The sequence below is a fragment of the Falco peregrinus genome, chromosome 1 (genome assembly GCF_023634155.1).
Source record: "Falco peregrinus isolate bFalPer1 chromosome 1, bFalPer1.pri, whole genome shotgun sequence".
In the NCBI taxonomy this organism is placed as follows: Eukaryota; Metazoa; Chordata; class Aves; order Falconiformes; family Falconidae; genus Falco; species Falco peregrinus.
Window position 1 is genome coordinate 125,771,757 of NC_073721.1, and position 12,614 is coordinate 125,784,370.

Genomic DNA, 12,614 nt, shown 5'->3' on the forward strand with positions numbered 1-12,614 from the left:
CAGTGCTGTTAATTACCGGAGTAAACAGTTGAAATGGTGCCAAGGTCTATTGTACAAGGCAGAGGAAAGGAGGTTTAAATGTTACTTCCACCATCTGGGGACTGGAGTAGAGGCAAATGCTAGAAAACAGCAGTGAGGCAATATCAGAACTTCAGCTCCAGGGTTTTAGGCCATATGGATCCAGAATATTTTGAATCAATTGAATTTAAGTGCCAGTTTGTTGCAATAACAGTGTGGAAGGAGAGGATAAAGCAAGAGCACTAAAGAAATTTGAAATCCGTTAATGTTATCGCATCCAATAAAATGCCTGCTTGGATTATTTTAAAAATGTTTATTTTGCTAAAATCCAAAAAGTAACACATAGGCAACTCTAAGAATAAAAGAAGTTTAACAGTGTGTTGTTTGTGAAACACAATGCAGGTTTTGTCTGACAATTCCTTTAGCGTAACAGCTCTGCAATTTAGATAAAATTTCTGGGAAGTGACTGTGGATTATCTATATGACATCTCTTTTCTTTTTGAAATCACATTTTTGGAACTCATTAGAACCCTTTCTTTAGCGATACAAGCCAGAAAGGAGGGCAAGTGAACAGAAATGAACAAAATCTGTAGAGACTGAAAGAGAGAAAAGTAAAATATTATTAATCTGAGGGCATCTGAATTGTTTGTGCATTTGCAGAGATCTCATTAAAGTACAGAAAAAGAGGCTTTCAAATATTGCTTATCTCGTCTTTTTATGAGGATTAACACTCCGATGTCCTGAACTTACAAATGCTACATTTGAAAGAAATATATGATTAAAAAAAAAAAAAGATTTTTTTAAGATTATGATGGTTGTTTTCTTCACTGTGAAGGTAGATGTGGGGAACCTTGAAAAACAAAGGCTGCAACCTCGCAAAAAACATACTTTATGCATAAAATAGCAATGCACATCGGTTGGTTTTTTTTAATTAAAAAAGCAAACTATTTAATAAAATTGTCCTAACCTCAGATTAACATGCTGTGTATAAATATGGAGAATTATTTGACAGGTTCATAGAGCTTTCAAGATCCTCTTTCGGTTTGCTTTTTGGAGCACAGGCTGTTCTGATTTTATATTTTGTTTCCCCGCATATATTGTTTTCAGAGATGACATCTATGAAAAGGGATCTTGCAGCATATTGCTGCTGCCGGTTTAGGAGCGTTCAGAGGAAATAGAAAGAATCTCTCTTTCTGAACAATCCTGGTTTATTTATTTTTTATTGGTCTGTTAGCAGATGTTGAAGTAGTTCAGGGCACAATGTAAACATGTGCTTTTCAATGGAGGCACGGTAAATAGCAGAGTATACAATGAGCCAACCAATTGGGAGGGGGGGTTTGGACTAGGCCAGTGGGGTTTTTTTGCTTTTTTTTTTTGGTGCGTGTGTGTGTGTGTAGTTGAATTTAGAATTAAAAGAAGTGCTTGATCTTTATATATTGAAATCCTCAGCGTGCAGAGTGACAGCATGAGCCAGAAGAGAAAACCATGGCCCCATGTGGTGTGAAAAAAGGAACAGCAGTCTAAGTGCTGGAAAGTTGAAAGAGAACTAACCTTCTTGTTCTTGTAGTCAAGGAAAGTGGCTGTTTTGTGCTTTTGTATTGAAACATAGCATATGTGCCTCAGTTTGACAAAAAGCCTCTTGAGTCAAAGCAACCCTAGTCCTGCGTGCTGATCCACAGCGAAGGCCATGATAATGAGGGACGGGCTCTCAGGAAGCAGTGAGTAGATAATACTACATAAGTGGAGAATTCTGTGCACTGTTTTCACCATTCTACTTAATGCAAGTTGCAGCCACGGTGAATCGCTTGCCATACAGCTGAAATGGGCCATTAGCTATCAGGGAAAATTGTCTTTGCTACTTTCAGCAGATGGAGCAAATATTTTACAAAGCAATTTTACATACAAAAAACATTTGTGTTACTTGGTAATGATGACTGTTTTACATGATGTTGCCTTCTATCAGAACATAGTTTTCCAGCTCGTGGAAGGCAAAATTGGCACTTTTTAATTTCAAAATTTGCAGTTAACAATTAAATGCCTGGGCTTTAAATCAGGTTGCAAACTTTAAGTAGATAGGGTATTCAGCGTATCACTTCCAAATACATTTCCATTTTTATGAACCTCTCAGATTGTTTTGTTCAGTGTGGTAGATCGTGGTTCTGGCCAGCACGTACCTGTCTGAATTAGAAAAAATGTCAGAGCAGTTTAATTTGCAAAATAGGTAATAATGGAATAATTTGGACAGTCAGACTGCGGTCGCTGGCCTCTTCCAATATAACCATATTTTCTGGTGTCGCTGAGAACATGAGAATAAGCTGGGCTGGACCAATTCACATCAAGGCAGCTGGAAAAAGTTATCATAGCTGCACTGATTGCAGTATAAAGGATATACTGTATAAATGGTATGAATTGTCATAGTGCCATCGAAGTGGCATAAATTGCCATAGCTTCATTGACTTCAGCAGAGATGTGGCACTTTGTATTGCTGAGGATCTGTCTGCTGATTTTATTCTTCTCTGGCCCACTCAGCTTTACTTATTTGGAGTTACTTTCTTCACTCTGTTTGCTTGCAAGGTGTAAATAATTTCCTTTCAATCTGATTTTTGGCTAAAAAGCCCATGGTCTTTCTCATGGATTCTGCTCTGCAGCCTCTTTCTTTCCCCAGGTCGGTCTTCCTATTTCTAAGTCTGTTTCTTCTTTCTATTTTTTACTTACCTTCTCAACAGGCTTTTCTTTGCTGCCTGATGTGTCTTGAGTAGATTTCCTACCCATGCCTTCAACATATGCCACATCTGGTCCTAATCTTTTGTTGCAACTGACATTCTAAGAAAGCCTTTCAAAATCAAGCTTGAAGAAGGGTAAGAAATCATACTTAGAGGGGGAAAGGTGTACGGGTTTTTTTTCATACTTACTTGTTGTTGTAAAAAGATGCAAGAGATTTAAAAGATTTCTACATGATGTAAACAGTATTTGGGCTGCTCCTTTTTCACTGGTGCTAAGAAACATCAGCTGAAGGTGTTCAACAAATGCTCCCTGTTTCTATTGAGCCTATGATTCTGAATTGGTTTGGGCCACATCAAGAAATAAAACATTGGTAAGCTCTGCTGGAGATACCGTCCAATTTAAATGAAATTAGCCTACCGAGCACTGATCCTTATAAAAGGTTTGACTTTGTGAGTGAGTATTGGATGCGGGCTTGAATTTGCCTACTAAAACTCCCTATAATCAGGATTATTGCCTTTTTAGAGCTTACAGTTGCAAAAAACTTCCAACTAGAATTCCAGGTGCTGCTCCTTAAAAAGCGGTTGCCTGACTCCCTTCTGTGAACACCTTGATTATCTAGGCATTACCGGTTAAAAGCACTGTTACGTTGGATTTGATCTCATGAGAACATTTTTCAGATTTTCTTGAATTAGTTACTTCTTTAAAAGCCACTGTCTTGTTTCCGTAAGGTGCTTGGTTTTGATACACGCATCCTTCGCAGTTGGCGAATACTGAGGGTGCTTTGAACTGGAAGATGCTCCTGAGCTGGGCACCGTGCGTCCACTTGCCCTGACGGGCGCTCGGAGTTCATCCTATGCTCAAGTCCCCTTCAAACACTATTTGACCTGATGTAAACAAGCAACACTTGGTCTGCCAAGGCAGAACCACAACAGTCTTGCCTGTCTAATGCTCATCATAAGGATGGAGAGCAGTAGCATTGTGATGTTACTATATGTATAGATTGAGGTGACTAGAGTCTCTGTGCCTTACCAGCTGCCTCCACTTCCCTGGCTCACAAGTGCCCTTCAGTATGCTTCAGAGTTTGGGAGTTTTGCTTGATTTTGCACCCAGTTTAGGAGCTTTCTTTCCCAGCCACCTGTGATCCTCAAAACCAGCTCTCTCTAAAAGGAAATTCAACTGTCCCCAGCCCTATTCCGTGGAGCTGACGTGGCTGCCCTCATGTCCCTCTGAACTGTTGCAATGGAAAATTATTTCCCCTTTCACGTGCTCATAATTTTAATTTTTACTAACACAAGCTTGGTCACAGCATTCCCAAATGTTTCTACAGATCAGCAGGGATTACTGTTGCCCCCCCCCCCCCCCCCCCCCCCCCCTAACTTATCAACAGCTTTCAGGCAGCCATGGCATGTCTCTTCTTTTGTTTGTTTTTTATATTTCTGTTTAAACTGCACAATACCTGAAGTCAATGTAACTTGGGCATGAGGCAGAGTGACAGAGGTATCGCGGAATGCACTGACAGGTGCAAACTGATTTGTAGGTCAGCATCTCCATGACATCCATCATTGCTTGCATCCTCACTCCAAAGCTGCCTTTATTTTCGCTGTGCAGCAAACCACCTCATCTTGTGACTTCTTGGCGTAGCGATATTTCAACGTAAATACAAATTGAGACAAGGCCAACTGATATTTGCTCACTGCTCTGTTGTTTTAGTCAGCTGAGCTACCCAAAACCTGAATTCCTCTGTACAGTTTGTAAGGAAACGAGCAGTATAAGACCTGAATCTGGGTTAATTCTGAACTTGGATCTCATATTTTATGTGGCCCTTTGTTTCTGCCGTAAGGTTAAGGTCGTGCTGCTTAGTATATTGATAAACTGACTAAACCCATTTTTTAATGTTTTTTTCCGAGATATTTAAAGTCAACAACATACTTTTCTCCTTGGTATATGATAGGGGTGCACATAGCCCTATGGGATCAGCATCATTACCTAAGCGCCTCAATATTTTTAAGACTTTTTTTTTTTTTTCTCAATTCCAGGTGAGATAGGGACAGCAATTGTCCCCCTTTCATGGCTGGACAGCTGAGGCACAGACGGAAAGTGACTTTCCTGAGGTCTCAGGCAGAGGTCTCAGTCTCAGGTATTCAGGAACAAGATATATCTAGGTCTCCTATATGCAAAGTTGATACCCATCCTCTTCTTCCTCCTTATTCTGTTAGATACATCACAGTAAACTGATTTTGAATTTATATTTTGGTTAAGCCACATCATGTGCTTCATGAGAAAGCCCATCTCTTCAAAGTCACTGGTGTGGAAAAATAGATATTTATTTTTTTCCCCTATTCTTAGATGTTAGCCATAAGGTTTTATCATGTTCCTCCAGAGCTCAAGATAATATGATTGTGGCTTAGGACATTGCCAGAATCAGAGGATGGTTGGTCATCTTCTGAAACACAGGATGCTGAAGAGAGAGGATGTAAAACAGAAGCAAAGAGACCCAGGGGAAGCAGGCGAATGCTTATGAAGCAGCAAGAAAAGGAGCCTGAAGCAATAGAGTCAGGGTCCTTGCACTTTATATGCTTGTATACTTCTGGGACATTTTTGAACAGTAAAAGCAATGCAGTTAGTTTCTGTATTTAATGGGGTTGTTTTGTGTGTGTGATAATATAGTAAAGAATTTGAAACTAAGAAAAAGCTAGCTGATCTCCTATAGTATGACTAATCAAGTTTGACCAAAGATAGAGGCACAAATACACTTGTGAATTTATGTTACTTACTGGAGAGTGTAAAGGATATTTCCTGCTTTAGAAATGCTTTTGGCTGATAATTCTTCCTTTTTTTTCTTTTTCTTTCTTAAACTAAAGGGTGTTTGTGTTGATATAACAGCTTAAACATAGAATCAGTAAAACTACTTCTGGCATATGTGACTATTTCAATACACTCAGTTTCAAAATATAAACAATGTAGAAGTTATTGACTGCTGATATTGATCCCTAAGCAGTTACCAAGTGCTTAGCATTTTCAGTTGCCAGATCAAATTATTGATATAAATTATAATGCAATAGATGCTATATTGAAAGGGGGGGATTGTCTTTCAGAGAAGGACAGTTTTCAATAGGAGGGAAGAGTAGTAAGCAGAAAAATTAAAAAAGGCTTCCTGACTGTGGGTAAACAGTAACCACAATTTTTTTTTTTTTTTGCCTGTTGGAGGCCTGGTTTTTAATCACCCCACAAGCAGTTTTCATTTCTGTAGTAAAATTGCTTGTGGTTCTATTTAATTTGTTTCCGCAGGAGCCAGCTTTGGTGAAGATCTCCGAGGAGCTGCCGGGCCTTTTAGCACAGCACGTACAGCCAGTCAATGAGAAACGATTCCCTACATGGGAAAAATTCCTCCAAACATTTCTTAGTCAAGGTAAATAAGACTGCAAAGTCGCTGTTAAGTGTTATAAGGAGTAATTATACCATATTGTATGCCATATTCTTGTTAATCTTGGGCCCATTTCAATATTTATTTCCTTTTATTTCTCCATTGTGCTTCAAATGTTCATTTACGAATGAATTATAGGCAACTATTCTATCATTCATATGTCCTATCCAAGCTTTTAACCTATATTAATCCTGGATTACCTTTCTGACATGATTTGGAATCGATAAGCACCCACTCCTTAACCCTGGGTTACTGGACTCAAGGGTTAGGGTTAGGGTTAGCCTTGCGTTTGGCAAAGGGCTGTCGGGAATGCTAATGTCTGAGTGTGCGCGTAGGTGAGCGGGAGCGTGTTTCATCTTAGGTGCTGGTGAGCAGACAGCTGCGGGACTAGCTTTTCCTTCCCATAGGACCAGGAAGGGTGCTATATGTAAACTCTGGATGCTACATACATACATTGCACGAAGTCAAATGTGCTCACAACCTTTAACAGATTGGCAAAGAGTGGAATTTTTGCCTCCCCAGTTTTTGCCTTTCAGGCAGGTGGTGTTGCCACTGCGGATCAGTAATGCAGTGCCATATTGTCCCTTACAGTACCTTGGCACAGACGCCTAGTCAGACCATTGCTGTGCTCTTTCTTGCCCTCCAACCAAAGGAATATGAATGAGCTCTAATCTGATAGCTGGATCGTTCTGTTCATGTGGCACTGAGTCCTCAGCGGGGCTTCCTGCATTAAACCCATTCATGGCACCTTTGGAGCAAAGTTGGCCGGTACCTAACTGGCCTAGAGCTCAGAACTGAGACTATGTCTGTCCCTAAGAGGCAGCGCAGATAATCACCTTGTCTAATCACTGCAAATCAGTGTTAGCTTTGCACAGACGTGTTAACATCCTATATTGGTCTGCCAAATTTTGGATGGGAAAGGAGTTTGTGGTTGGGTAGTAAATTTCTGTGGTTACTCTGCCCTGCCATCATTTTGTATTCTATATAATGGATATCTACATTCCATATACTACTTTAGCTGTGGAAGAGACAAGATTGATTCAAAGCTTTGGATGTGTTTTTCTGACAAATAATGCCAGTTAACACATTTAGTACCAATTTTTATTGCATAGTAGTTTATCCTGAGTTATAGCATTATATGCAGTAAAAAGGCAAATCCAAAATGCCAAGTGGTTTTCTTTGTGATTTTCCTGGGCAAGACCATGCTAGAAGTTGTCATTTACAAGCCTTCCCATCTACACACCAAGTTCCTCATGTGGATGAATACCAAAGGGCAGGCTATTTGTCAAAGACCATCATATGAATGGAAATTTCCAAGGCTGGTCCACAGCAGGAGATACCACTCCCTCTGTGGTCCCAACATTCATTTTACTGCTGTTCTGGGCCTGGGGATTAGGTGGGCTGTAGGTCAGGCCAGGATTCATTCATCCTACCCAAGAGCATACTTCTCCAGTCAGGTGAGTGATATATCTAGTTTGGAACTGCTTGCAAAACATCTGCAGCTGAAAAGCCACTGGTTGAACTGTGCAGGGCTATAGTAGATGAGATATCTTCTTTCTCTTCTAAGAGATTAATGGGTTCTAGCTATGCTGCTCATATTACATTTATTTACTTGCTGTATCTCCATAGCAGTCCTCCCTGCAATGTCTGAGCACAATAGGAGCTGGATGGTTTCGTTCTGTGCACTCTGAAGAGCATCACATGTGAATTTGATTACTAGCTTAACAGCTAATTCATTTCTTACTAGGTGGTGTGATAGAAGCTTTCCCGCTCTCAGGAAATGTCACAAACCTTACGGTGGATATGCTGATAGAGCCAACAGGCAAGATAAAAATAGTGTCATCTGGAGACCAGCTCCATGCTGACGGTCCTTTGCGATCATCTGGCACTACCATTCCACAATGTTCTGTTGATCCAGCAGTTCTTAATTCACTCTGCTTTAAAATTGGAGAAACCTGTAAATCTAAAGGAGTGCTCGGTTACTTCTCAGTTGATTTTGTGACTTTCACCCATCCACAAACGATGGAGCAGCAGGTGAGTGGAGCAGATATATTACCTCATGCTGTCCCCCTGAGATCACAGAATGTCTGCTTTCCTACTTGATTCCAACAGATACCAGCAGAAAGCTTTGCCCTTTTGAACAAACTTCATTTCTAAGCCGTGAGGCACGCAGATGGAGGTAAAGCACATGGTTATTCTAACAGCAGCATAAAATTTAGACCTGATCCGCCAGGTGGACCTAAGGAACCTTTCTCATCAGCCTGAAGAGTAACAAACCAACAAAGCCTGCCACAGCTACTTTCAAAGCTGAGTGATAAGAAAACAATATTTTAATTCCTTCTAATCCTTTCCCCCCCTAAAATAAGTGCATTCTGCATTAAGCTAGTAATTACAGGTGATGGTCTTACAGCTGTTTAGATGGTTTTAGTTTTGATGTTCTGCATCTCTTGTATTTGCTTTGTAAAAATAATTACAGGGGTTATTGTATTATTTTGAGTAAACCAGTGTCTGTAAGAATGCACATCTGAGGTTTGAGGGTGAATCTAAAGAAGAGGGAATATTGACAATTTCTACTAGCAAATAGGATGGTAGTGAAGAACAATTTGGTTTACATCATAATGGCTAATTTAAGTAGAGAGGTGTAATGGAAAGCAGTCCGGTTATCACAACTCGAGAAGTTACAGCCCTGGGTCAGGAAATAGTGTCTCTGAGCTGGTCCAGAACAGCTGACTCTGGGATATCTGTTCACTGTGAAGGGAAAGGAGGGCATGCTCATTCAAGCCACTTTTGCTCTCCATTTGACTTTAAGAATGTCTGAGCGAAGAATTTACTGCAAGAAAGACAAATGTGATCTCGCACCAGATACCAAATTATCCCCCAATATCAAAATGGAGACAGAGGTCAGTGTCTGGCATGTGACAGTGCATATGTTTAAAGATGTCATTGCAGGGATTGAAATGAGCGTTCATTGGTTCCCAGGTGTAGGGGCCTGGGGGCAATGAATGCAGCGAATCCACGTCATCTCACCTGAGGGGCAGTAACTCCTTAAAATGCGCTCGTGATAGTTTAAGCTGTTTATCTCTAGCAATGTTCCTGTGGAATTCCCTCTGTAGATCCTTGTCCTAGTGAGTCTTCTGCTTGGGCTGCACAGGCTCCTGAGTGTTTCTGTCAGAGCCCTTTTGGTCTATCAAGGCTCTGAGCCTTCCTGCACGCGTGGTATCAAGGGCAGTGCACGAGAGCAGAGCAGTGCAACGCGCCGTTCCAGCTCTCACTCTACAGCCTGAGGCTATGTGCTGCTTTCTGCTGCAGTGCAAACGTGTCCACAATTAGCAGTTTGTTTGCTTTCAAGTATTTTGAATTTTTTAACAGAAGATCAGCAGATCCAGGTACTGTGATGCATTATGAAATTCAGTTCTACAGTACCGTCTGGCAGTATATCATACTTCCTCCGGTCCTGAAAACCTCGTACGGTGGGCATGTTTAATGGCAGGCATAGGTTGTGTTAATGTGGGAAGAGATGGGTGGCCCTTTAGGGAGCCTAGACTGAGGAATACAGCTTTTTGAAGAATGATATTCCAAGGTTAACACCTTGAATGCTGTCGAAAGGAAAATGTTGCTAGGAAGCCAGTGCAGTTTTGGGGTGCTGGAGCACTGCTGACTTACGTCAGGCATAACTGAGTGGAATGGAAGGGACTAAAATGCTTTCTTGTGGAATCCTGCCCGGGAGAGTCTTTTGTGTAGGTGAGTAATGGTGTCTTTTTAAAAGGTAAACCCAGAACCACTCAAGTGACCCTAGTCCTCCCTGCCAGAGTTTACAAGCCTATCAGCAAAACCTCATAGCTGTATCAGAACTTTTGCCAACATAAAAAGTAATATATTAAATGAAGCCAGCAGAAGGGTATTGACTCCAGAACCTACTGCTGCCTACACTGGATGGCTGGGAAACAGAGGAGAGGTGGCCACTGTCCCTTATCATGCATAACTAAACTTTTAGATCTTATAAGTGATGGAGGATATTGTCCCAAGACACACAGCTTTCAGTGCCAAGGAACAAATAGGTAAGAGAATGGATTTAAAGCAGAAATTTAATCCCCAGCATGAATGTTGACGATCAGCCTTGATCATAGTTTGTAACAAAATATTAATCTCGTGTGCTTCTATGCTAATCTGGTAGTTGTTTTATTCATAACGTCTGATTTCTTTGTCACAGCTTAATCTATTAAATTCTTTCACCAGTCAGACACTATGAAAACAAAATGAAGGGCATTACTGAATACTGTCTTCTATTTAAAAATAAAACCACTTTCATGAGCTTGAAAACCGCGAAGCCACGCTTCCCATAGATTTGTGCCTTGAAATTACGCTCCCATGTGTTCTCCAGCTGAACTTACCCTGCAGCCTTTCCCACTGTAAGGTCGCTAGTAAGGTCTCTTTCCTCTGTCCACCTGCTTAATTTAGCAATCTTGTGGGAGTTTAATATATTTGACAATTTTACCTTCTTCCTAATTTGGGCGATATTGGCCACTTTGATTGAATTTTATGACAAATGTATAAACCTAGAGCATAAAGCCAGACTAAAATAAAATTAAATAAAATCTAGGTGAGAAACTGAGCTTTCAGTGTTCTAGTAGTGGCCTTGTGTTTAAAGACTAAAGAAAATAAGGTAATTTTTAAAGAACCTTATATCCTTATTGTTAGCGAGGAATAGTATTGTTGAGTTTACTAGGTACAACTATCCTAATTCAAGATTAGCATATGGATACAGATGTGAATTCAAGATCTCAGCATCAAGTCTCAATTATTTCTTGTTATTTCCAGTGCAACTCCTTGTTATTTGCTCTCTTGACATTGTTTTCTTCTATGGTGTTCAGTTAGGACCCTCACTGTCTAAGAAGTATTTAACTGTAAAAGAGAACATACCTGTATTTAATGAGATAGGCTATGTAGTATAGGTGGACTTTCAGAAGATGGTGCGGCTGTACGCACTCACATCCACTCGGGTGTCTCTCCTAGGCATCTGAAAACCACAGCTTGTATGGTGTGAGAAAAGGCTTTAAACACAGGGCTTGTATTTAAAACCAAAGCGTTAGCATATGGTATCTATTGGCAAAAGCTGGCTCTTTGGCAGTGCTATGGTAATTATATTCCATTTGAAGCTCAGAGAAGGCTCACAATCCGGCTTTTGGTAACTGATACCACTGTAGGGTGACTGCGGTAAACCAGGGAATCGCAGCAATGTTAGCTCTGAAATACAGATCACAATTACGTTTGACTCCCAAAATGTATTTACACAGGCATTGTAATTAGAACTGCGGATAAGCCATACTGGACAACTTCCATGTAAAGTTGCTTTAAAAAGATTAAGGGATGACATTCTCACCCACTGAAGTCAATGGGAGTCTTGCCAATTGCTTCGCTCAAGCCAGGAGTTCACCGAAACACAGAAACGCTTCCTAGATTATTAAGGTTGTGACCTTTCCTGGCATGAATGAGGACGTATTAAATCAGTCGGTGTTTCTTGTGGCCTCTTATTATTCCTGTCTGTCCTGTCTTGGTTTTCCTCCCTTGTTTCCAGTTGATTCTACCTTAATATTTCCTATGTTTGTCAGCATGTACCACAACTTTAACATTATTTAAGTGCAGGTTTTTAAATTTAACTAGATGTAGAGGCAATTAATGATGCCATCTGTCTTGTGAGAGAGAGATTACACAAAAGATTGTGTTCCTGAAAGCACTATTTTTTTGGCAAACAAGAAATCCTATTAGAGACTCAGAACATTTGCTCACTAATTCCAGAAGTGCCCGCTTTAATGCAGTAGCTGAAAGGCTCAGATACATTTCATGGAAGCAAAGTATATTTCAAAGTTGTATTTTATAGAAAATATCAACCAATACATGATATTTTCAGTAAAACTGAAAATTAAAGATATCATTGAACATCTGTTGCCAGTACAGTCTGAATATTTAAACACTTAAAAATCCCTGAAATGTTCATAAAGTTACATGCTACATAAATACAAGTCTTAAGAAATGTGAAGGGCCAAATAAGTGAAAACATATTTCTGGTTTTGTGGACTGAGCAGCTGTATGCTGCAATCCGTGTCTTCTGTTCGTCTTCAGATGAACTTCCCCTGTGCACTCGTGCAAAGGGGACTTCAGAGGAGAGGAAAGAAATGCACGTATTTTCAGTTTCAGGCTCTTCATCTGAAGGCCTTTAAAAACTGTGTCATAAGCATAAAATTAACTTTGATATGAAAAAGGGAGAATTACTTATCTTCTAAAAGATTGCTCCTGTTAGCGGGTATTTCCCTTCAATGTGCTTTTGTTATATTACTGTGTTCCTTTGGAGGACTGGTAGCAAACAGACTGCATGATGGATAAGGAAGGATGGAATGATGCATGTCTGTCAAACACACAAGTCAATGGGAAGCCAAAGTGAATGTAGAAA

The 12,614-nt window shown here is 40.3% G+C and overlaps 1 protein-coding gene across 1 annotated transcript in view; it reads left to right on the forward strand.

The window, feature by feature from the left end:
* IQCH (IQ motif containing H) overlaps positions 1-12,614 on the forward strand; it is a 72,601-nt gene that overhangs the window by 41,357 nt on the left and 18,630 nt on the right. The window contains exons 15-16 of the mRNA XM_055816056.1: positions 6,031-6,151; positions 7,914-8,200. Coding sequence (XP_055672031.1) covers positions 6,031-6,151; positions 7,914-8,200 — 408 coding nt within the window. The remainder of the gene's footprint in view (positions 1-6,030; positions 6,152-7,913; positions 8,201-12,614) is intronic.